This window comes from Lepisma saccharinum, chromosome 9, assembly GCF_977018435.1.
Source record: "Lepisma saccharinum chromosome 9, izLepSacc3.1, whole genome shotgun sequence".
Taxonomy (NCBI): Eukaryota; Metazoa; Arthropoda; class Insecta; order Zygentoma; family Lepismatidae; genus Lepisma; species Lepisma saccharinum.
Window position 1 is genome coordinate 1,684,835 of NC_139237.1, and position 27,447 is coordinate 1,712,281.

Genomic DNA, 27,447 nt, shown 5'->3' on the forward strand with positions numbered 1-27,447 from the left:
TGTGTCCAGGAATGGAATGGTAATATGGCAACAATGGCGAAGATTGGCGAGCAGCATAGAACACGTGATGTTAAGTGAGAGGGAGACAAAACGAAAATTGGTATGTGCGCAACGGCAAAGATATGTGTGATGCACTCTAAGGCAATGTTAAATCTCCACCTCCCCCAATATAGCCAGAATCAAATTACAGTACGCTAATTACTAGTGACATACTTGAAGAGTCATGTAGCAGTCTAAACATATATCTCCGAACATTGTCTGAGTCACAGTATGTACCAAAAGTCACACGCTATGCAACAACGATGACTGGTACATACAGGGTGGATCATTTAAGTTGATTACTCAAAGTATCTCACAAACTAAGCATTTTCAAAAGAAATGTTTCAAATGAAAGTAAATTGACTTTAAGGGAGAAGGAGGATGCCATTGTGTGTGTTTTAGTAGGTAACCATTTTGAAGGTCACTCATATTTTTTTAAATGGAAACCTAATTTTTTGGTTTAATATTTTTATTCCTCTTGCAAAAATAAACAACTTTTGTAGAAACCATTTTTCCATTCATTGCGCTGTTTCACAGGTATTTGACATCTAAAAAGTGCTAACAGAAATGCACACTATTTCATAAGCATCGAAATTCTTATTTAAAAAATGAAAGAAATTAATTAATTATGAACGTTATTAAAAAAAGTATTATTATGAATTTTTTTATATATAGAAAATTAATTATCCAACATAAATTGATAATAAAAAGAGAATTCTAATCGTATTGTGAGGATCCGTGGGATTGTTACAACAGTAAACGGAAACTTGACAAAAAGGTGGCTGAAAATAGAAAGGACAATGGATAGTTGTAGCATGCCATCCTGCCACGTGATAACTTGCACTATTGAAGTCAATCTTCATAGTGGTTCCAAATATGTGACATGAGCCATCAACCAATCATATGTACAGCGTACCTGTGTCTGTGCTCTCCTCCAAGTACTGCTGTTGTTCTATTTGTCGTCTGTATGCGGAACCTCCATGTTTGTTATAATGTGTAAAACACACTGTGTTTTATGTCAAAGTTTTACTTACATAAGCTTATAGAAACCGGACCTAGAGTTTAAAGTGGGATCCAAAACCACTGTGCAATGTCCCTCCACTGGCAAGCGAACCCTTTGCTTACAAGGTGACTGTAAACCACTACACTATTGGAGAAGCCCTTGTAATGTTTAGTTTTCTTTCATTTTCGGAATAAAAATTTTGATGCTTGGATCATTAGATACCAATCATCTAATGGTGGTTGCATGACTATTTTAGAAAAAAATAATTTTTAGTACATGGGTTTTTACATGTTTCTAGATATCAAAACCAATGTTCAAAAACATTTCCTGTCCTTGGTTCTCCTGGGGTGGCCATTTTTCTAACATGGTGCATGGCCTTTCTTGCTCATGAAGCAGTTACAGAAACCTTAATATATCAAAAACCATTAGAGCTAGAGACCTGAAACAAAATTCATTTTGTAGCTATTGAAGTTTACTTTCTATGATATTCAAGTATGTTTGCTTAAAATTGCATCCTAAGTATGGTGGAAATTTGGGTAACAACAGTTGAAAAATTGAATTTTTAAGCCAGATTTTTTTAATGAGGGGGTTTAGTCTAAGGCTTGAAATTTGTTTTATGTGTAGACCTACCTGCAGGGTGTCTGCAAATAAAATATCGATGCTTTGAAATACACCCCTTTTTTTCAGCATGTGTTCAAACATGGCCATTTATGGAATTTTGAAACTTTTGGGGGTTAAATATCTAAGATGGGTCCTCATGAAAAAATCTGAAATTTGGCATAAAGGAAGCCCTGCATGAACCTATCTCACAGTAAAAATCTCAACTTTTAGATTCAACTCGTTTGGTCAATATAAGGTAGCATATGAGACCTAATTTGTGATGTTGCAGAGTAAGGTTAAGCTACATCCATACCTAGAATAATGAAGCCTTTCCTTTTCTTTTTTAAAGTTGGGGAAAAAAAAAGCCTCAGAAAATGATGTAACATGGGATTCTAACACTTGACTCACCAGAAATTGAAATTACCAAGTATGAGAATTTAACATCTGCGAAATCTCATTGCATAGGGCTTGATTTATTATTTAATTGTTACACAACAGGTCCATGCCCAATTACAGTGTTCAATATGGGATGACACCATTACATAAACAAGATCATAACTAGGAAAATTAACAAGAAATATGAATGATGCAATACACAATTGTGAGAAGAATTTAATTATTAGATTATAGACAAAGGAAACACAGAGATAATACAATAATAAGTGAAGCTAAAGTGTTACAAGCCAAATAAAAATCAAAATTCAATGAATAAAACAAAACATACAGAACTTCAGCGAATAGATCTAAAGTTACAATTACATTTAAATAGGTCAATGCTTGGGTTATTCTTAGAAACTGAATTAAATACACCCGCCGCAAAATGTCTTCAGACCTCATAACACAGCACAAAAAAATTCCATCTTTATCACAGGTCGGAGGCTAAGTCCCGAATCGTTGACTTGTTGATAAAAGCAAGAGACTTGGTAGGATTAATTGTTCTATCATTAAAGTTATTTTCAGTCGAGTAGCCAATCGATATCTGCGCTCCGACGGTCTTGAAAATAATCCCCCATATTTGATATTTTTTGATTTGATATATCTTGGGAATGATGTCTCCTATCAACGTCCAGTTTTCTCAGAAATGTTCCAAATAGTGTAAACTTTCATAATAAATCTATTTTTGAAAAATAAGAAATAGAAGTTTTTCAGAAAGTCTTAATTAATAATTCTCGAACCAAACAATGGCATTTTCTATTTTGTAAGATACTTAGTGTTTGTTAGAAGTCTTTAGATGAACTGACCCCTATTTTTTCTAGATTTATAAATTTACCTTAACATTTTAAGAGATACAATTTACAAACAAGTCAACATAATTTTTGAAAAAAGAATCATTGTTAAGACTTTCAACTCAGTCATTCTCATAAAATGTTTTGCCTCCCCGATGGCGGAGTGGTAGCGTCATTGCCTTGTAATCAAGAGGTCCTGGGTTCGATACCTGGTTGAGGCACATAGTGGTTCGGATCCCACTTTAAACTGTAGGTCCAGTCCTAATTAGCCTTCCTGTGCATAAAGTGGACTTAAAACACAAATCAAACCAATCATAAAATGTTTTGTAATTTTTCCGAAAAACATCTATTTCTTATTTTTCAAGAACAGATTTATTGATTTATTATGAAACTTTACACTATTTGGAACATTTCTGAGATATATCAAATCAAAAAATATCAAATATGGCGGATTATTTTCAAGATGGAGGCCGTCGGAGTGCAGATATCGATTTGCTACTCGACTGAAAATATCTTTAATGATAGAACAATTAATCCTACCAAGTCTCTTGCATTTATCAACAAGTCAATGATTCGGGACTTAGCCTCTGGCCTGTGATAAAGATGTAATTTTTTGTGCTTTTGCTATGAGGTCCGAAGTCATTTTGCAGTGGGTGTAACTTGCACATTCTCCTCATGGGTTCAGCTTCGGCCATTTTGGTTCTTGCAAGGGTGATTTGAAAGAGGCCAGTTCTGGGCTTTAACATACAGTTTGGTACATAAAAATTTAAATTGGACAACAAATTAAAAGTGGCCACGGTGGCTCAGTCGGTAACGTGTCTGACCACCATGCTAAAGGTCCCAGGTTCGATCCCCAGCTGGGTCAAATCCGGGAACTTTTCTAACGATGGAAGCGGCCCCGGCGCCCACCCAGCGTGGAATAACATGGGTACCTGTGGGAAACCCTGGGGGGTAAAGGCGGTCAGGGGCATGATGCTGATCACATCACCCCCACTCATGACCGGATCAAGAAAGTGTGGGGCGTTACCCCCACACCCCTATATGCCTTCATGGCATGGTGCTATGCACAGGGGAGCACTTTACCTTTTTTTTAACAGATTAAAAGTCTATTTTACCATTAATATGCTTGGAGAGAAAAGTTATTTGACTTGTTTGCCTCCTTTCTTCGAGTGTCGGAATATTAAAGATTTTGCGTAATATGTTGCTAGTGAGTTTTGGATATGTATATAATATATATGCATATAATACAGCAATAAAAATGTTTCCTTTTTTCTAAATTGATTAGCCATTCTCATTATAAATCCCAAATTTCTGTGAGCTTCGCTTAGAATGCGGGCAATGTGCGATTGGAATGTTAACTTTTGGCCAAAAGTGACCCCTAGGTCAGTAACGATATTCTCACTTTGTATTAACACATTAGAAAGAGTGTATGAATGTTGAATAGGGTGTTTGTTGTGTGTGAATGATACAAGTTTACATTTCTTTAAGTTCAGGCTGACTTTTATTAATTTCACATCACTCAGGCAAGTTATCCAGCTCTTCATGTAATATTGTACAGTCATTAGCGTTTACAATATTTTTATATACTTTAACATCATCAGCAACAATTAATGTTTCAGACTTTGTGAGTAGTTCTGGCAAAGCGTTTATAACAATTAAATATAGCAAGGGACCAAGGTTCGACCCCTGTGGGACTCCTGAACTGGCCACATATTCAGTTGATCTGCAGCATTTATACACAACATATTGTCGGCGGATAAAGAAGGGTATATAAGTGGAGGAGAAAGACTGTTGTTGGCTAATTTCTGTATTAATATATCGTGGTGAACTGTGTCGAATGCCTTTGAAAAGTCTGTGTATAAAACGTCAACTTGCCCTTTATTAGCTATACTGTGTGCAGTGTAGCTTGTCAGTTCGACAAGATTAGTTACGGTTGAGCACTTTTGGACAAATCCATGCTGATTGGGGGATAGAATGTGTTTAATATGGAAATATATATGTCTGTATATTATCTTCTCGAAGAGTTTTACTGGTACTGACAATTTTGCAATAGGCATGTAGGAATCGGACAGATTTCAGTTGTTTTCCCCATTGCTGGAAATCTCGAAGTTCGAATAGCCAAGTTGAAAAGGGTGTGAAGAGGGTACTTAAGAATTTCAGAACATCCTTTAATTACATAAGGGGGAATTGAGTCAGGACCGGCAGATTTTTTAGGTTTAAGTTTTTTAATGGCTTCCTCAATTTCATTTCGTGATATTTCAGAGATATTTAGGATACTAGGAAGTGAGTTCATGTTTACATTAGGATGTGGATGTTTATAGGAAGATGTAAAGTAAAAAAGTAAAGTGTTCCCCTGTGCTTAGCACTACGCCATGAAGGCGTATAGGGGGTGTGGGAGTAACGCCCCACACTTTCTTGATCCGGTCGTGAGTGGGGTGATGTGATCAGCATCACGCCCCTGACCGCCTTTACCCCCCCAGGGTTTCCCCCAGGTACCCATGTTATTCGACGCTGGGTGGGCGCCGGGGCCGCTTCCATCGTTAGAAAAGTTCCCGGATTTGAACCGGCCGGGGATCGAACCCGGGACCTTGAGCATGGTAGTCAGACGCGTTACCGACTGAGCCACCGCGGCCATTTATAGGAAGATGGCCCTTTGGAATATACGGATTCAAAATACTTTGCAAACAGATTTTGGATACTTTCATTATCGTCAATGGTTTTATCATTGTACTTAGTTGGCTGCACAAGTGGATTTTTCTTTGATTTTTAATGAAGGACTAAAACTGGTTAGTATTGTGAGCAAGATTAATTTCTGAAATTTGAATATAGTTTTGGTAAGCTTTACTGATCTCCCATTTTAATTTCGTTCTTAAGGTTTTATACTTAATTTCGTGAAGTGTTACATTTCTCATTCTTTGTTTCCATTTTTTGTGGTGACGTGATTTTGCTTCCAGATTTTTAATAGAGGATCGAGAGCATGGAACACTTTCATTAAAAATGCTTTCGATCAATTCATAAAATTTATGAATGGCAATATGTACGTCTTCACATTCTTTTAGTTGGTGCCAGTCAGCTAATTCGAGTTTCCGATACATATTAATAAAATCTGCTTTCTTGAAATTATATCGTTGGATGTTTGGATTTAAAGCTCTTTGTTTTGGCATGGTTTGTGTTAAATTTATTCCGGGATTTAGAGCGGGATGATGTTTATATTCGTTTACCAGGTTTGGTACCCACGTCCATTTGGTGTTGTCAGCTTTAGTTTCCTATTCATTCTCTTTGTCAAATCAAGCAGAATTCCTTGTTCTTTCACTAAGTTCCTACTAACGCTCACTAAATTATCAGAAACCTTCAGTTCATCATATACATCTTTCCTTAACCAAGTGGTAGCAGTCAAACTGATGATTTATGTTTTCAACATTAGTTTTCGCTCATTTACATTTATCTTTTTAACATTTCAATTAAATGATTGTACGGTCCATGCAAAGGATTGTCAGGCCTCCCTGATGGTGTAGTGGTAAAGTCGTCACCTTGAACTCAAGGGTTCCCAAGTTTGTTACTTGGTGGAGGCACATAGTGGTTCGGATCCCACATTAAACTATAGGCCCAGTCCCGATTAGCTTATCTGTGCATAAAGTGGACTAAAAAACATGAACTAATCGATCAAAATTCATATTTTGGATGTGTGCGACTTACTCACTATCATATATAAGCATAAAATCAAAATTTGTTATTTACTTATGTATACTTGTCATCCTGATTCCAACCTCACTTTACTCCAAAGAAAGTTCTGAAAGATCAGTTTTCCCCCTAAGAACCACATGTCAGGTCCACGTGGAGTCCAATAAATCGTCCCTTGAAACCTTTCCCACCAATAGCGTTCGTCCAAGAAATGACAGCTCTCGTCATGTCCACGTGGAGTAAATGAGATGTTGCTAAATCAGTTTCTTTAGAGATTTCTTAACATGAGGTTGCGGTTGCGTTATCTTTGCTAGGTTGTGTTATCGTATTGTGCTACTTTTTTATACAATATAAAGACCTTGGGAGTGTAACCTGGCAGTGAATGAATGGATGTCTAAACACTGCAGGCAAAAGTGACATCGCTTTACAGAAAAACAGGTAGTGGCTCGAAACCAGATACGGTTCCGGTCAGCTTCCTCTGGGGTTGTGTCAAAGATGCTGAACTGGCACTACGTACCAGACTTCAGCTATACAGTGAGTATATACTTATCAAAGACAACATTTCGGTGGCAACTGCCCCCTTCTTCAGGTCAAGAAGTCGGCTTTACGGAAATTCACTAAGCTTCGTCATTTAGAAAGGATATAGGTTTTTACGTGACAGGTTGCATGCTAGGATAACAAGTGACTAAAACAGGACTCTTCCCACATTTTAAAATCCCTTAAAACTCATATAAAAACTGTTAAACCCCTTGTTACTATCCGATCACAATTCACATGTTGACTGGAATTGGTATGTACTCCAATCTGTGAGGTTGGGAGTGAGTCAATTTTCCTCCTCCCCCTAACTTTCCCTTCCATTACGTCATTTCAAACGAGAAGTCACGTATGATGCTTGCCTCCCGTTCAATGTCTGGGTTAACCTTGAATCCGATTTCTTTATATTCACGTTTTTCCCATTTTTTCAACATTCCTAGCCATATTTCATCAATATTCCCATCTTCTTTATTCAGCTTGGTCTCTCTATTTTTACATATAAATGAGGCCTCATAAACATTCTTACTTAATAATTTGTCTTTCTCGCGTATAACTTCCTGTGTGACTATCTCATGTTCCTCTTCCAATACATGCTCGGATAATCCCGTACGGGGGTTTCCATCTTTAATATCCTTATCGTGTTCTTTCCATCGCACCCCCATACTCCTATCAGTTTGCCCTACATATTCTTTCTTACATTGACATTTGATTCTGTATACGCCCTTTTTCCCCTCTACATTATCAACCTTTCTCATTCCTTCTCTTTTCTAACTCATAAAATGTTTCTCTAAACATTTAGGGGCGTTCATCCCACACTTAATTCTATACGCTTTTGTTACTCTTTCCACTTTTTCCGATACTCCTCTAAAATATGGGATAGCGACATACTTATATTCCCGTAATTTCTCCTTTATATTTTCCTCCACTTTCTTCTCTCCCTTGTTTTTACTATCTTTATTATCGTCCTTGGAGCATATCTTTCTCGCCCTACTCAAATTCTTCCGCATTTCTTCATTTTTATACTCATTCTTTCTAAAAAATTCCTAAATTCCATGTTATTCCTTTTTCCAGCATCGTCTTACAGTTACATAATCTTAAGGCTCGAATGAAGAAATTTAAGAAGACATTATATTTTGTCCTCATAGCGTGTGCTGATTCCTACCTGTCTTATTGATCTCCATATCTAAGAAGCTAATCCTATTATCTAATAGTTTCTGTAAACTGCTTCATAAGCAAAAGAAGTCATGCACCATGTAAAAAAATGGCCACCTCAGGAGAACCAAGGACAGGAAATGTTTTTGAACATTGGTTTCGATATCTAGAAACATGTACAAACCCATGTACTAAAAATGATTTTTTTCTAAAATAGTCATGCAACTAATTATTTTAAAATTGGTTGATTTGGTATGGAATGACCCGCTCATGAAATAGTATAAATTTCTGTTAGCACTTTTTACTTGTCAAATACCTGTGAAACTACGCGATGAATGGAAAAATGATTTCTGCAAAAGTTGTTTATTTTTGTAAGAGGAATAAAAATTTTTAAAACAAAAAATTAGGTTTCCATTAAAAAAATATGAGTGACCTTCAAATGATCCTCAAAATGGCCACGTATTGAAACATATATAATGTCATTCTCTATCCCCCTTAAAGTCAATTACTTTTATTGGAAACATTTCTTTTGAAAGCATTTAGTTTGTAAGATATTTCGAGTTATCAACTTATTTTGTCCAACCTGTATATGCATCAGCTGGATGTTAGCGAGAATACCTGGTGGTACATATTGTACCAGCTGTGCATTTATGGACAAACCCTTCACAAACCTCACAGTGGGCTGCAGAGCAGTGTCGCCAAGTGAGTTCTTTTGGAGCTAGATCTGGCTCTTTAGTACACTCGTTTTGCTCCTAAAATTTGAAATGCTCCATGAAAGTAAATTTAGCTCTAAATCTAGCCCTTTTAGTATTATACTGTCGATAAATTCGAATCCACAATATATTGCTCATGATATCTAACACCATTCAGAGCGGAGAGCTTATGAAGTAAGAATCATATTATGTATCAGATGGGTGTATTAAGAACTGTGGGGACATAAGCTCCAACAAAGGGCTTTAGCTGGGGAGGTCTTAAGTAACGGACTTCGGTGGCTCTTGTGCTATATTTCACGTTGTTCTTTTACTTCTTATGTAAATTGTGACAAGATGCCTAATGTTATTTATGTGTCAATACGAATGCAAGTATTCAAAATTAAGCTCTGAACTGGACCACCCATTCCCCTGCCCCACTATTAGCCAACATTGACTCAGGCCCACATAGACCAACTTTTGCCATGTATATACAATTGATTGATTTGGTTTATTTTACTTCGCTTCTTGTGCAACGTTTTGGCTAATATGCGAAGATGGGGTTGAGTGATGATATGATGAAATTGATGAATGGACACTCACAAACATCCATGCCCAGGCCAGGATTTGAACCCGGGACCCCTTTCGCCGTACCTCGATGTGCTATCCACTCCTTGACGGGGGCTGGCATGAATATACGAGAGTCATTTCATAAATAACACTAAAGTAAAAAAAAAATAATAATAATCTGTGGTGCAACAGCCCATTGAGGGCCCAGGCTTACCTACTGTCCTCACTTCCGCCTGATTCTACTCATTCACTCACCCAAGGTGGGAGATCATCCAACCAATCACGGGGTGACCTGTGGTCATCACGACAAACCCCTTGTTGTTGTAGGTTTCCATGATCAGTTTACGCTACTGATTCGTAGCTCCCCAATTTCCTCTCGATGGTGGGTGGCCACTGGTCCCACACACAGGCCGAAATCTCAGGAGAAAAGTTGTTACGCTTCCCCCAGGAGACTCAAACCTGCGCAAATCCCGTAGTCCAAAGCATTGTGCCTATACCACACGGCCACGGTGCGGGACTCATAAATAATGTACACTATTTTTTTTTCTTACATGTTCATTGCATGTTTATCAGTATCTCCTTACAGTCCCCATGCTTCTCAATAACCTTGTCCCAACATCTTGGAAGATTTGCTGTGCCAGTTAAGGCACCACTGTTGTTCAGTTTGCTTATGAGTCTGGTACCATTGCAGAAAACTTCCAGGAAGGTAAAACGGTGTCCACGCATGGGCTCTTTCAACTTTGGGAATAAGTCAAAGTCTGGTGAACTCATGTCTGGACTCTTAAGGGCGGGTTAGTCAATACTTCCTACTTATAATTGCTCAGCAAATTAGTCACATCTTACCTCAGGTGTTGGCGTGCAAAATGAGTGCCCCATCTAGAAACAACCCAGGTCAGTTTTTGTGCATTTTTCTGCATAATTTTAAAATCCAGACACGATAAAATGCTGCTGTGACACTAGTTTCATATAAAACTACAGGGTGTCCCACAAATGGCGCAACTGGGAATTAAGAGTGGCCTTACTTTGTAACCGAAACCTGTACATTCATAAGTCATACACCAAATGTTAGCCCTGTCCAAGTAGATATTTTTAAACATAGAAACAACAAACGGGGTGCAATGTTGTTCATGCAGTGTTGCCAAATGTAAGTGAAAGGTAAATTTATTTTTCCACAAAGCATGGAAAATTGCATGTCAAACATTCGTACGGAAATTTGGACGTCAATTTCCACCTTGGGTAGGTGGACTATTTTGCCATCTACATTTCAGAGAAGAAAACCGATTGTTTTCGCGTATAGCCAATCCTGAAATGCCTCGTAAAGGCATACCGGTCCAAATGGGTGTTTTAAAAAAATTATGAGGTACAGTGGCAACACTGTTGATGTTTGAAGGCAACAAAAGGTGTGTTTAGTGATGGTCTATGACATAGAAATACTGGAAACAGGAAAGAAAGAAAATGAAAATTATGGTGAAAAAAGTGTTACTTACCTACTCCTGGCAACCATGCAATGTGCGTAACAGGCAGTGTAGCTTTACAAAAGATGTTGAAGATGACAACCATTTTCCCTGAGGCATTCGTCAACACGTTTTATCATGTTGGAAGCAACTTTATGCAAGGTTGATTGGTTTATATTGTTAATGGCTGTGCAAATGTTTATTTTTAGATCATCAAGTGTTCTTGGGTTATTAATGTAAACTGTTTGTTTCAAATAACCCCACAGAAAAAAATCTGGAGACGTCAGATCTGGGGAGCGACTGGGCCATAAGTTTTTGCTTATAATGTGATCGCCAAAAAGTCTGCCAACATGTCTGAAGTTTCATTAGGCGTGTGACATGTTGCGGAGTCTTGTTGAAACCAACAATCACGTTCCAACAGAGAAATAAACTGTGTGATAAGGTCACGATAAACTATTTCGTCAACTGTTGTGTTGAAAAAGAATGGACCGATTATTTTTCTCCGCGAAATCGCGCACCACACACCAATCTTTTGTGGATGAAGTGATTGTTCATGTAACAAATGGGGATTGTTACTTGACCAGTGTCGAGAATTTTGACTGTTGACATATCCATTTAAGTGGAACCATGCTTCATCCGTGGAAAAAACCTTATCCAAAATATTCACACCATTGTCTCTAATAAAATTTCTAAACCACTGGCAGTATCTTACACGTGCACCTTTGTCTGCTTCCTTCAGTTCTTGCACAGCCTGTACCTTATATGCACATAGGTGCAATTGTTTTAACACTCGGTGAGTTGTTGTTTTTGATACACCTGACTGTGCAGCAAGTTTACGAACAGATTTCCTGGGAGATTGTGATATTCTCTGCTCCACATCCTGCAGCACACGTTGTGTCAAAACTGGTGGTTGTCTGTGGTAGGGTTTGTCATTAACTGATCCTGTTTCACGAAATCTGGAAACAAGTCGATATATCGTCGAATTTTCTGGAACACTGTTATTCGGATATTTCTCGCGAAACAGTTTTTACACTAGCGTACGATTTTGAACAAAAATAATGTTCCATAATGAACACCCTCTCTTCCAAAGAGTACTTCATTTCACAGAACAATTCTAATCTTCCCCTACGAACAATGTGAAATGCATGGCTCAAACAGTTCTGAGTACACAACTAACTGATTCTTTTGTTCTCGTTCGGTGGGCGCTCTTATCGCATTACATGGTTGCCAGGAGTAGGTAAGTAACACTTTTTTCACCATAATTTTCATTTTCTTTTTTTCCTGTTTCCAGTATTTCCATGTCATAGACCATCACTAAACACACCTTTTGTTGCCTCCAAACATCAAGTGTTGCCACTGTACCTCATAATTTTTTTAAAACACCCATTTGGACCGGTACACCTTTACGAGGCATTTCAGGATTGGCTATATGCGAAAACAATCGGTTTTCTTCTCTGAACTATAGATGGCGAAATAGTCCACCTACCCAAGGTGGAAATTGACGTCCAAATTTCCGTATGAATGTTTGATATGCAATTTTCCATGCTTTGTGGAAAAATAAATTTACACTTTCACTTACATTTGGAAAAACTGCATGAACAACACTGCACCCCGTTTGTTGTTTCTATGTTTAAAAATATCTACTTGGACAGGGCTAACATTTGGTGTATGACTTATGTATGTACAGGTTTCGGTTACAAAGTAAGGCCACTCTTAATTCCCAGTTGCACCGTTTGTGGGACACCCTGTATTAGTCATGATGATTTGCTTCACCTTTGCTTGCGTTTGTCGAAATTTTTGGTTTTAAGGATGATGGGACTTCTCCACTTGTCTGACTGCAACTTCCAACTATGGTTCAGTCTATGGTCCACTGTTTGCTCAGGACAAACTTTTCGCAAAGCACTGTAAATTTCTGTTGGGTTTTTGCAACATCAATTTTCAATTTCAATGCACGATCTTTGGTCTTCAACTGCCACAGTACCCAAGGTGCCTGCAGACTCAACTTCTAAAAGTCGCCAGTTCCAACTGGCTTTGACTAGGGAAGTGATGAATACACATGCTGCTTCCAGAAGCTTTCAACTGCAAGTGGTGTAACTTTTACTCTGATATAATCCACTGTGCAGTGTTGCCACTTTATGCAATATTTATAAAATGGCCCTGTGCAATTTGCATGTGATGATGTTGTATGGGCCCCTCTTATCCCAATATTTTTATCTAGGAACCAGTTTTTTTTTTAAATTTCACACAAGCATTGCTGGATTATTGAGATGGATGATACCGCTAGATGTGGATTGTGAAAACTAAAAATAAATTGTCATCACTTTAAAGTTAACAGTAATAGCATCACTCCTTCTCCCCTACCCTCATTTGGTACCTATAATTACACTAGGTGGCAGTTTATCGAGCTTTCAAAAACCTAGGTCATTGAAAGTCAATTTTACCTCCATGAAGGTGAAATTTAGCTCTTTTATGTGCATCAGGTACGACAACACTGCTGCTGAGGAGAGGTGTGCGGCAGGATGGCCGTAGGAGGCAAGGAAAAATATATTACGCTTATGGGAGTATTATTTTTATTTGTTCCCTTGGGCATATCAAACTCCCAAAGGTGCAGAAAAAAACATGGACAGAAAGAGGACACATTGAAGATTTTCCTGGTTGTCTGAAAAGTAGAACCTCCCATTTGATTAGCCGTAACTTGAAGTTGATTCTCCATAAGGAATACCTGGTATTCTGTAAATTCTTATTCATCATATTTTTTAAGCATCGTGTCTAGCTTAATAATCAACTTTAAAAACCGCTTCCACTGTCAACATGGAGAGATATTCATACTCCAGACTTTTTTTTTTAGTAGCATTACTCATTCCGACAATATTGAAATGAAGGCACACACCTGGTGCGAGACTCTTCGCCCTTTTCCTTAAGGGTTAAAGTTATATATAACACACTTTTATTTGAACATGTTGTATTGTGAAGGTCAACAACCTTGACCTTTGATCTTGAATATCTGAAAAAGTGATTCTTTGAAAAATTGGGAAAAAAGAAATTGTCCATGTAAGAATATTCTAATGTTATGCCAAGTTTCATTTTGAGACTGCCATGGAATCAAGCGATATGATTGTTTGAACTTGACTAGCCTCACACATATTTACGGCAATCCACGCAAGAAGGGGCACAACTTCTTCCCTGTCTGTCGTACCTGAACCACCGAACAATGCGTATCACAGCGGCCTGTGGAGTCGACAGTGTTTCCAATCTCAGAACACATCAAATCTCAATTTGCATGTTAAATAGAATGTAATTTTTCTCCTTTTAGTTTTTAGCAGAGAGTACATTTTTAAAGATTCTTTGAATAAAATATATTTAATTGCTTCATTGATAGTTTCATTTAAGCACAAAGAATCTTCAAAACATGTGTGTTTCGTGTTTGTGTGTGGAGGAGAAACAAGAAAAAAATTGGTAAAGAATAAACAACGCCATGCGCCTATTGAATTAATGTTGTTGGCAAAGGTATAGATGTAGTAAGTTTTCTTCGTCACTTCATTCGAAAACTGCTAAAGTGTGATATGTTGATTATAATGTCATAAAACGTGCCCAAAATGATTGCAAATATCATGTACAGCAGCATTTTGAAAAGTAGGAAACGGTCAAATAAAATATATTAGGCATTTTGTAGTTTTCTGGTTTTACGGTGCTTTTCTACCACTATCAAGTTAACCATAACAATGAAAATTTATTATGGTTAGGTGAAATTGGTGAAGTGACATTTACAGAGGGACACCCATCCTCACACCACGATTCAAACCCAAATATCATGAGCAGTCCACCCAATGTTCTGAGCTTGAGAGTTTTGTGATTGTGATGGTATGTACTTACTGCAACACTCCTTTAAAAAAAAAAAAAGGGCCAATATTTTTTAAAAAAACAAGAAAATTATAGGAAAAGGAATTTATTGTGATTGATAAACAAGTACATACATTGCTATTTTTCGACGTAGTCACCATTCACCTCCAGACATTTCTGATAGCGTGGCACAAGCTTCCGTATACCCTCTGCGTAAATATCTGCCGCCTGAGAGTGCAGCCAGTCCAGAACTGATGTCTTGAGCACGTCACTGTCTTTGAAACGCTTCGATGCAAGCCACTTTTTCAGGTGAAGAAAAAGAAAGAAATTGCTGGGGCAAGGTTGGGGCTGTAAGGGGGATGATTGAATAGTTCCCATCAAAATCTTTCAGTTGTCTCAACAGTACGAGCAGCTATGTGTGGGCTGGCGTTGTCATGGATCAGAAAAATTCCAAAGCGTAGCATTCTTCTCCGCCGATTTTGGATGGCACGTCACAGATTATTCAGTGTTTCGCAATACACCTCTGCTGTAATTGTTCGTCCTGGTTCCAAGAATTCCACATAAATCACACCCTTTTGGTCCCAAAACATGGTTGCCATGATTTTGTGAACTGATGGTGTTTGTTTGAATCTCTTCGCTTTAGGAGAACCAGAGTGCCGCCATTGCATTGACTGCTGCTTCGACTCCCCAGTGGTGTACGATATTCACGTTTCATCCCTTGTCACTATGTGCGAAAAGAGGTCATCCCCATCCTCCCCCAGCGGGCCAAAAAATCATGTCCTTCTTTGCTCTTTGTAAGCGTGGGTCAGCATTTTTGGTACCCACCTCGCATGCAGTTTGTGATACCCCAGGTTGTCAGTCACAATTCGATACACTGTTTTCACAGACACTTCTGGAAACTATTTGGCGAGTTCAGATATTGTGAACCGGCGATTGGAACGCACTTTCTCATTAACGCGTTTCACCAGATCGCCCGTCTGAACACTAGGCCTTCCGCTACGCTCATCATCATGAACATTTGAACGCCCTTCCCGAAACTCTGCACCATTGCCTGACTTTCCCTTCACTCATCACTGTCGGTCCATAAATGGCACACAATTCCCGATGGATGTCAGATGCATTCTGTCCTTTGGCATTCAGAAATCGTATGACAGATCTCACTTCACATTTGGCGGGATTTTGTATTACGGCAGCCATTTCACGTTACTGCTACTCGCACGTACGCAACCCCACTCTTGACGATTCTATCTCTGTTGCAAGCACAGAATACTAGGGCATACTCCTGCACATGCTCAACTTCATCAGTGTTGCCAACCCTGCGTAAAAAATTATCGACCCTTTTTTTGACATTTTCAAAATTAATACTATCAATAATTTTAAAAACTACTTAGTTTTGGGTTTATATTTAAAGCATGTGCATCATTTTGACTTTGTTGTTCCAGTAAAAACTACTATTTTGTTAACAATTATCAGTATGTTGAAATAATTATATGTACTGTAGTTCATAGAAAAGAGATGTAAATTGTCCAACAGAACAGAGATAAATAAGGACAAATGCCTTTCCTTGTCAAGGGACAGTTTTGTTTTAAGAAGTGAAATTTGTTTCAGTTTTAATTGTAGAGCTGTGTACATATTTGATAGAAAAATAGTGTCCTTTTGACTATGGATGTTTGCATGCGATTAACATCATTTGCATACATCATTCAGCAGTGCATCAATTCAAAAGGGGGGGGGGGTAAAAAAAAAAGGCCTGGGTGAAGTGAAGCCAGGTCCATCACAACCGAAACGAGATATTCACTGAGCAAAGGTTATGCTGTGCATATGGTGGGATATGAAAGGTGTGGTGTACTATGAGCTGCTGCAACCGGGTGAAACTATTTATGGAGAACATTATCGACGACAATTAATGCATTTGAAGCAAGCTCTGGCCAGGAAACGACCAGAATGGGAGAACAGACATGATAAACTTATTTTTCAACATGATAACGTTCGCCCACATGTCGCAAAACCGGTCAAAACCTATTTAGAAAATGTCGGATGGGAAGTTTTACCCCACCTGCCGTATTCACCAGATGTTGCTCCTTCTGACTACTACTTGTTCGATTGCATGAATAACGATTTGATTCGACAGCGGTTCACTTCTTCAGAAGATATCGAAAAATGGGGGTCTGACTGGATCGCTTCAAAGGATGAGGACTTCTTTCGCCACGGAATCCGTAACTTGCCTGACAGATGGGCGAAAGTGGTGGCTCGCGATGGACAATATTTTTCTTAAGGTATTTATGTATTTTGTGTTTGAACTACAGCTTCAATGTGTGCGTAACAACCGCACGAATTAATTCCTAGACCAAATATAAACAGACCTTATGACTAGGGAAAGGAACTTTAGGTAAATAAATGTTTTTTCTGCGATAAGATAGAGACCCTCATTTTTGCCAAAATTCTTATCATAGCCTTACATGTCAACACAGCAAATTTTATTTTACATAAAAACACACATTTTCCAGTTTTCCGTATGTAAATACATATTTTGCGAATTTTCATTTTAAATACATAAAATTGCTCGTTGACTTCATCTACCTCGAAATTCTCCAAGGAAAAATGTTTATTCTCCGCACCTCTTTCATATCGAGAGTGCTAGGTTTGTTTTGTCTTTGAAAACGCTCGCTGGCAGACTTCTGGCACCTCGCCTACGATCCTATCGGGAGAAAATAGCTGTAAGTAGCTGGGGCTGGCTACACGTAACGATAGCAAGGCTTTTTAATGAAGCAATGCAGCTATTGTGGCCAGAAGACATAAAATTTGACAATGTTCTTCTCTTGACAGATGCTGCAGCTTACATGCAGTGGTCTTGCCGTTAGCTACCCCAAAATGGTGCACGTTACATGTGTGGCGCATGCGTTGCATAGAATATGTGAAAAGATAAGAGCTCTTTATCCCAATGTCAATAAACTGGTTTCAAATGGGAAGAAAGTTTTTATCAAGTCGCCTAGAAGAATAGACATTTTTAAACAAAAATGTCCTGAGGTTCCCCTTCCCCCTACACCTGTAGTTACGCGATGCAGATGTTATGCCCAGAACTTTGAAAAAAAATTGTATCTGTTGTAAATGATCTCGTCAAAGAAGAATTCTGCAAGAACTGTTGATGGAGCCCTCCTTAAAAGTCGAATTGGCATACATCTCAACAAACCTGTCCATTCTCTCTAATTCCATATGAAAGCTTGAATCGCCCACGAACACTTTGGCAGCTTCCATTGGTGAAGTCCGTATAGTAGAAACGAAACTGAAAGAACTCACTGGATCTAAATGTCTAAATGTACAGAATTTTTGGGGAAAAACCAAGGTTTTCAAACATTGTGCCAAATTGCATGTGTTTTGGAAGGAGGTGAAGTAGAGGAAGAGGAAGCTTTGGAAAACTTCAGTGTTAGTGACATTTCGTGCTTCAAATATGCAAGAATTGTTTCTTGTGACGTGGAGCCATCTTTCTCACAATATAAGATGCTTTTTAGAGATAATCGTCACAGATTTACAATGGAGAATTTGGAAAGAACTATGGTGATCCACTGCAACTCTTCCAAAAAATAGCTCGCTAAGAGGTAATCATTTAGAAACTAATTTCAGGTGTTTAAAATGCATGTTATAGTTTGTTTTTGTTACCAAATGTTTTTATTTTTGTCACATATTTTCCTGTTTTTATCACATATTTTCAACATTTATGACACATAAAAAATAAATATTTCTGAGTTTTTTAGCACATAAAGTTCCGTTCCCTACTTATGACAATGTCTGTCATATGAGTACCAGGTTTGATCCTCAGTGGAGACATATTGTATATAGATTTGGATTCCATTCTAAAACTGTAGGCCCAATCCTGTTTCAACTATCTGAGCATAAAATGAACTTAAAACAAACTTTCACTTTTGCAAACTTGTGCCGTTGATGAAAAGATTCTCTCGGGCTATGAGTTGTCATTGATGTCACAGGAAATAAAGCAAATGTTAATATTGAACTATTATATATTTCAAGACAATTTCACCATTCATAGTAGGTATGCAGAACTACATCTGCATGTGTGTATATATAGTCCCCATTTAATACCTAAGATCAGTATGCTACTACAAGGGTGATTTAGATTCTACAGTAAATTCCAAGTACTGTTGGAAAATGGCCAGACATATGTAAAGGAATGAACCTCCGTGATGGCATAAAATAATGATGTCACCTTGTATTCAAGGGTTTCCAACTTCAATCTCCAACGGAGGCACAGTGGTTCAGGTCCCATTTTGAGCTGTAGGTCCAATCCCAATTAGCATATCTGAGCATAAAGTGGACTTAAACAAAATTTTACTCAGAAAGCCAGATTTTGTAATGAATTTTGTTTTGCCATTTGTGCCCAATCGATTCAGTTTCTGCCTGATTTTTAGATCCACCGTGCACTAGGACAGTGTTTCTTTCTTCATTTTTTGTTTCATGTGCATGTTCACATCGCAAATTCAAACAATGAAAATTATATCATACTCTTAAATTCTATTAACAAAGAAAAAAGTACTCTAGTTGTGAGTATATACTATGTAGATACATTTTATAATCCTACTGAAATATGAAGTGAACACTTGAGGAATAACCATCGATTCAAAATAGCCAGCATTTTTGCAACTTCTGCTTGTGTGTAGTTATGAATTCCACGTGGAAAGTTGAATTTTCAATTTAGACATGTCTTTTTACATTAGAGAGATGAATGATAGCTATGAAACAAGAAAAATACAGCCAAGTAACACATTTTCATTGATTTGAAACACTTTGGGGAAAAGAGCCGAAAAAAGCTGCGGAAAAGACTGTTTTCTCCCCCCAAAAAAGCCCTTTTTTTCCCCTACCACTTCCAACTCTAGAAACATGTACATCTATCTATTACCCAGAGTTCTGACACATGATCTTTGGCATCATGGAAATGTAATCTAAAAACCAGACCAGAGAGGGTGCACCAAGTATATTCTAGTGTAACTTTTTTCAGTTAGACTTTTGATTTTATCAATCAGGTTTGCTACCCTCTTCCCTCTTCACTGATACTCAAATTGGAGCATATACTCTAGTGATCAGTTTGCTCTTCACCTCCAGGGGCAGTTTTAAGGGCCAATCATGGCTCTCGTAGGCCACCAAACTGGTGTGTCTCCATTTATTACCACCAAGGTTTGGATTTATTGTTGAGAAGAATTATTTGAAATTACATAATAAGTATATTGCAAAATCAGGTAACGATTTAAGCTAAATGATGATGCTATTTTGATGTAATTATGTAGGAATTAAATAAACAGTATTCCAAAAATAATTTTAAACTGTAAATATAAAACATGGCTATGATTTTTTATTGGAAGCTGGAAAGTAGGAAGACCAGTTTAGAAAGATAAGGGTGGGGGAGGGGGCCATCAAATATCAGCAACCTTGCCCGGCTGAAAATTTTATCTTGAGCTTCCCCTGTTCACCTCACCAGAAAACCTGAAATTTGTAAAGTTATACCTGCAATAAAATAAGGTAGGTATAATGTTTTCCCAAGATGCAACACATTTTTAGTATGAATATTCCATTGCGTATTTTAATTTATGAAACAAACTATTTTGTGAATGCAGTGTTGTGCCTATGTTGAAATGAATTCTACTACTGCTACAAAACCATTTTTTGTTTCAATATTTCATTCCCCTTACAAACCACCATAGGCCATTTAATAACCCAAAGTTCCTCCCAAAGACAATATACGTGACTTTTAAATCTGCTTTAATGCAGTTTGTTCTCAGTTTATGACAGATGTGTTTTTCTATTATTTTTCTGAATGTTTCAAGTATGAATATCTCTTCTGTGTATAAACCACAGGGGCAGGGTGTGCAACTGCCCACCTGAAAATTCCTTCATGATTGATTACTTAGGAAAATACAGGACAAGTGTAAGATTCTGTTAAGATTTGGCACACAAAGTAAATGACAGCTACACCATTCCACACAGGTAAAGCAGTGGCAGGGAAATATCTGGCTGGCTCGGAAGCTCAGTTGTAGAGCAATGGCATGGTATGCCAGAGACCCAGTTTCAAGTCCTGGTCGAGACTTCATTTTTCACTGAAAATTCTACAGTATATTCTGATCTTAATTCTATATATATTTTTCTTACAAATAGTATGGGTACAGCTAGAATTACAATGGTTTGCAAATTATCCTACTATGTACACTAAGTTTCACCGTAATGGAAATATGGTGCTGTGAATTTGTGAATGAAGTTGGCCACCACTTTGAACAACTCTTATAATGCAGGTTAGTACTCGTTATGCACTATAAATGTAATTGTCCTACTCTGAAGATATGTGTGTAAAAATAAGCGGGACATTACTGATCGAAAATGTCGTCATCTGTCTTGCCGTTTGCAGTCACGTGCTATCTTGGCCCCGAGCCAAAATGAACGCTCCTTATTTTTGCATTCTTTAATGGCCTATGGTGGCTTACAAAGAAATTAAATAAATGAGACAAAAAATGTGTTTGTAGCTGTAGCATAATTCATTCCAACATAGGCACAACTGCATTCACAAAATAATTTGTTTCATAAATTAAAGTAGAGAATGAAATATTCACTAAAAATGTGCTTCATCTTGGACAAAATAAACTTTATTTTATCACATTTCCACAAATGACAGGTTTCCTGACAAGGTGAAAAACTAACTGATCACTAGAGAGCATGCTTAAATTTTAATATTGTTGCTGGAAGAAGAGTGTAACGAACTAAATTGATAAAAATAAAAGTCTCACTGTGGAAATGTTATTTTATTACCATTGCTTTTTTTCTTGAAAGAAAGATTCTGGTACTGTTCAAGTTGATTTGTTACATTATTGTCTTGGTTTGTTATTGTGCTCATCATTTGAGTTATGTTCATGAACAATCATGCATTGAACTGACACACACACATATTCATATATACATATTTATGCTTACGTATGCTCATACATTTCTCTTGTTAAAATAAAATAATATTAGTTTTATTCTCACGTATAATAATAAGCCAGTATGGAGTACCACTGTGTACCATCTGAAGAAAAGAAAACACTGATAATAACATATTTTGTGCACTTTCTGTGGCCTATGCTATGAATGCTAAGCTGGGTTCATATCCTGGGTAGATTCAATTCAATCATTCTTTATTGAAGGGCGAGGTTCAGCCTGTGGCAGTTCTGCCACCTAACCCTCAATGGATACAAACTACAGTACATGCTAAAGAATGAAACACACAACGAAGGAAAAAAACAGAATATTGAAAACAAAAGGTTTCTTAGACACACACAAAAAAAAAACCTGCTACATGTATGTGTGACCCATCATATACTTCATTCAATATCATTAATCTCATCATGATGATTAACTTACAGATGTAGAAAAGTATCATATAAGCAAGTAACTATGTCCATAATCTTAGTTTATGGGTTAAAAATTTGTAGCTGTACTTTAAATTTCAGTATATCATTTTCCTCGCCAACTCTGTGGTCGGAGAGGCTAATTGGAACAAAACTGTGCATACAGTCCAAAGTTGGATACACTGAAACATGTGCTTCCTCAGGGAATGCAGCCCCGGAACTGATCATAATGCAACAGCATTAACTATTACATCATCCAGGAAGAGTAGAATCAAACTGTTGATAAAATAATTTGGACAGAATATTTTAATTAATTTAGTTTAATCATTATGAATTCTTAACTATGTTAACAGAAAATAGTAAATAGTCAGTTAAAACAGAATGAATGTTCCAATACATTACTACCAGAAAGAAAATGTATTTCATTTAAAAAAAATGTATTTCATTTTAAAAGATTGTATTTCATTTTTTAAAAAATGTATTTTTAAACATAAACTTAGAAAACCCAATAAAACACAGTTTTGCCTAGGTTTTTCCAGGTTTTATCTGAAAAAAAATTTAAAAGACAACAACCCAGAACCCAGGAAAAGTGCTACTTTTCAGCATTTTTTAGGTCAAAATGATCATTTTTTAAGGTACGAAAATTTTATGCACAATGAACAAAATATTTGCGTACCTTGTGTGTTTTGAAAATTTCGAAATAAGATGAATTAAATACAAACATTGACATGGCATTTGTCAGTTGCAAAATTCTCATGAGAGACATGAAAGGATCATTCATCAAACCTCAACGAAGAAACAGCACACTTTTCATTTAAGTTAAAACTAAATATTATAAAACTGTATATTCAAGCATATTCACTTGAATTATGGAAAGAACAAGAATATTTCCTCACTATTGTCACTGTTTACCACTTGTGTAGCAGCAGAACCTGCAACCTCGTAATGAAAGGGGGGACAAAGTGTAGGTTTCTACATGTAGACAGTGCAATAGGTGGGGGATACTTATGCAAATTATCCTAGTTGGGGGATTTTTTATCAAAATTTTATGATTGGGGGGGGGGGTAGCATAAATGATAAAGGGCAGTTGAAACTTGCAGAACTGTAAATGTCAAATTTTAGAATAACTTGCTTTCTGAATATAAAATATTCGCATAAAGTGGATCTGAGGCTCACCCAGCTTCAAATCAATGGGTACCTGAGAGAGGGGGGGGGGGGGTGATCACATCACCTCCAAAATGGTTGAGATCGAGAATGTGTGGAGCCCTACCCCCACATCCCCTAAGTGTGCCTTCATGGCATGGTAGTATATGCATGGGTGACTTTACCTTTCCCTTAGCCACAATATTGGTGACTACTCCCATTCTTCCTGAACCATGCACTCACTATATTACAGATTGTTTATTGGAATCTTAAAGCTAGCCTGATGCTATGAGTGTTGCTGAGACTTGTGTTTCTTAATCTACAGAAATGTAACAGAGTCAAACATGAACATAATTTCAGCTCAAGCAAGATATGTTGAATCGGTCTATTGTTTGCCATTTTGAAGCTTGGGGATTGATTTTCTCAGTACAATGTAGGAGCAATCCTCCAAGTCATCTTGCAAAGTCAAAAGCTGTACATTTATGGCAGTTATCGTAATTACAATGTCTGTGATTTGCCAGTACAATATTACAAAATATAATTTAGAGAGTTTTAATTCAAATTTGTGGATCAATGAATGTTTCATTCACGATCTTGAAACAAATATCATCATTCTCACATGCAATCCCATTGTAGTCTTATCAAGTTTTCTTGGTGCATAAATAATTTTATTTAAGTGATTCTAAATTTACAGGAGTTATCATGGTCACTAATAAGATGACTTGTCACTCTCTGCCCATCCAGCCTAGCCATGCCTCTCTTAAATCGGAGCGAATTTACAGTACCGGAAGTATCTTCAATTGCTTTCAAATTCGGCATACTCACTAATTTTGGCCTTGTAATCACGAATCTGCAGTTAAAACTTGGCGGTCACGTCTAGAAATTGCGAAATAAGTCGAAAAAAGTGGGTCTGTGAACGGAGTAAACACCCTTGATTTATGAAGAAAACAACTATTTTTTGCAATGATTAGCGTTTCAAAACTATGTTTATCATGACCCTTAATTTTAACTATGCTTGCATAACCTAACCTTACCGTGAATGGTTCGTGGGGCAAACCTGTTTTCCACCTTTACGCAAGACGCCATTTTCTCACATGCAAATCAACGTGCCATGCAATGGGCCTCACTTATTGCACAACACTTGAGCAATATTGTGTTATGATACAACACAAGGTAGCAAGACCATTGTGCGGAAAGGAAGATGTCTTCATATCAGAAAACATGGTTTCCATGTTAGTGTATGGAGAATCATAGCGGTAATTGACAAGGTTATTTTGCAATTTCTAGATGTGACTGCCAAATTTTAACTGCAGATTCGTGATTACGAGGCCAAAATTAGCGAGTATGTCGAATTTGAAAGCAATTGGAGATACTTCTGGTATTGTAAATTCATACCCTTAAATCATGCACTATATTGTGATAATTTTATTGCTAAGTAATGCACAAGGCTCAAGACTGTAGCCTACATGAAGATTTTAAAATGCCAAAAATGATCTAAATGTGAAAGTATATTTACATACTGCATTTACTTGAGTAGCCCCACATTTTTTAAAAAATCAAAATTGTGTAGATTATGAGAGTGCACAAGTTACGTGGGTATTGAGCTTATAACAAGATAATAAAATGTGTACTTCATATTTTGTTGATTTAGTGTTTTAAGTTTCCTTTATGCACAGTAAGGCTAATCGGGACTGGACCTACAGTTTAAAGTGGTGTCCGAACCACTACATGCCTCCATGGGGGAGGCGCCCTCCTTCATATGTAAACAACCCGTTGTGCTCAGTATGCTGAAGCTTCCATCGAACAAAATAGAATGAGTAGGCTCTTCACAATGCATCCATTGGAAATACGAGTAAACAGAATATAAAAACATTTTTAATCATTTAAAATGTGTTCCAATTTAAATATGCCATGGTAGTCAATTAACGATATTCTACTTTCAGGGCATTGAATCTGTATAAAATTCTGACTAAGTAAAATATACTTAGTGAAACTATATATGGTGCTCCCACGTAAAGAAGCAAGTGATAACCAAAATGGTACCACACTAATTATTTCAAAATTATAAGTTCTGCTCAACCATATTTTAGAAATATGTGGGTTGCAAATTTAAAAGTGGCAACACCATCATGAAGAGGTGATAACACTATGCATGTGGTGTGACATTTTCAGTTGGTGCCCATGTTGATATGTGGAGTACCAAAAGTGGTCGGTGCAGTGAGTACTGCTCTAAAACAGCAATTTTGGATCAAAATCCAGGTGGCCCATGGCAAGAATGCACGATAATGTCATCCAGACTTGCATGAAGCCTGTATCCATATCCGATGGCTACACAATAGTGACAATACGGCGAACCCGCATGATTTAATTTTCCTCATGTTCTCAGTGACACATCCCAGTCTCCTCAAGAAATGCACTTACCCATTGTGTAGCCATCAGCTATTGTTGCTACAGTTTCATTTAATTATGTTGGGGATAATTTGACCGGTTTAACGAAAGTTCGAATTAACTGAAATAACCTAAAAGAACAGTTAAAAGTCCATTAAAACTCCGTTCATAGCAACAAAACTCATTTGTATGGCCACGTATTATAGTGACCAGAGTTTTACGAGAATATGCCCAGGGTATTCCTGTGTCTTCCCGAAAATCTGCGGAAACAGAACTTCATTAGTGGTTGACTGCCTTTTCTTTGGGAAGTTCTCCCATTTATGTTGGATGTATGTATTCTTAGCCATTTGGAGCAATATGACGAATGCGATTGTTGACTTCTAGCCACATTTAAAACCTTCCATTCTGCTCTCTTTTTTGCCTGTCCGGATTAAGCAAAATCTGGCTTATCGCAGTCCAGATTAACAAGGTTTTACTGTATTTGAGGACACTCTTCATTCAACAAATTCCCATTAATATAGGGAATTCAATTAAGGCATTGGATAATATTAAGGGTATTTACATATCTTACGTATTTTTTTACAGGTACTTTCGGGAAAAAATTGGAAGCCGTATTGAACAACCTGTGGTCAACAATGAACAACTTCAACCTAGGGAAACTTACTTGATACCTGATATAGTAATGGAGGAAGGTAATGTGCCCCTTACAAGATTTGAGTTTTGTAGTTCAACCAGATCCTCCGTAGAATTCTCTGTGGATAACGATGAATTGGAATGCACAAGGGGACTACAAGAAAGTTCAAAATCTTCAAACTTTCAAAGAGGCCTCCGTTGTAGTCAGTGCAACAAGATATTTCATCATAGATCCACACTTAAAATTCACATGAGACTTCACACTGGTGAGAAGCCATTCGTTTGTTCAACCTGCAAGAGAGCATTTGCCTACAAAGTGGACCTTAATAGACATTCAGTAATTCACACTGGAGAGAAACCATTTGAATGTCAAACTTGCAATAAAACATTTTCACTGAAGGGAAATCTTGATAAACATTCAGTAATTCACAGGGGAGAGAAGCCACATGTATGCTCTATGTGCAGCAAAGCTTTCACAAAGAAAGTATATCTTAAGAGTCATTTAAGGTTTCATAGTGGAGAGAAGTCATTTGTTTGTTCAACCTGCAACAAAGCATTTACAGTGAAAGCAGATCTTAGAAGGCATTCAAGAATTCACACAGGTCAGAAGCCATATACTTGCTCAGTGTGTTGTAAGACATTCAATGATAAATCTAATTTGAAACGACATGTAGGAATACATTCTGTGAAACGTTATGTCTGCACATTTTGTCCAGAGTTCTTTACAAGAAAAGAGGATTTGGATAGGCATTTACTTCTTCCACATACATAACTAAATAGGAATTTGGGCAATGTAGAGGGTGGAGGATTTTTGTATTTACAAATATGACATGTAAAGAATCTATTTCTATTAAATTGGATTAATGCTATTCAGATTTTAACTAGATTAATTTTGGCCTTCTAGATTTAATTCTTTGCAATATACGCCAATGTGTGAGAGAAACTGTTTGTTGTCGAAAACAATAAATCATTCATAACTAAATTTTCACATGGAATCTCCATTCTGCATTTGTTTGCTAGACCTTAATTATGACCTATTTACTTATCTGTGCCAATTAGTTTGCACATCTGGTAGTCATGAACTTCTTTAAATTACAAATTAAAGACATA

At 37.2% G+C, this 27,447-nt stretch overlaps 1 protein-coding gene across 1 annotated transcript in view; it reads left to right on the forward strand.

Moving 5' to 3' along the window:
- Positions 1-27,206, forward strand: part of LOC145991976 (uncharacterized) — a 95,873-nt gene extending 68,667 nt beyond the window's left edge. Inside the window, exon 4 of the mRNA XM_083127969.1 lies at positions 26,290-27,206. Coding sequence (XP_082984095.1) covers positions 26,290-27,109 — 820 coding nt within the window. The 3' untranslated portion in view covers positions 27,110-27,206. The remainder of the gene's footprint in view (positions 1-26,289) is intronic.
- The last annotated feature ends 241 nt before the right edge of the window (positions 27,207-27,447 follow it).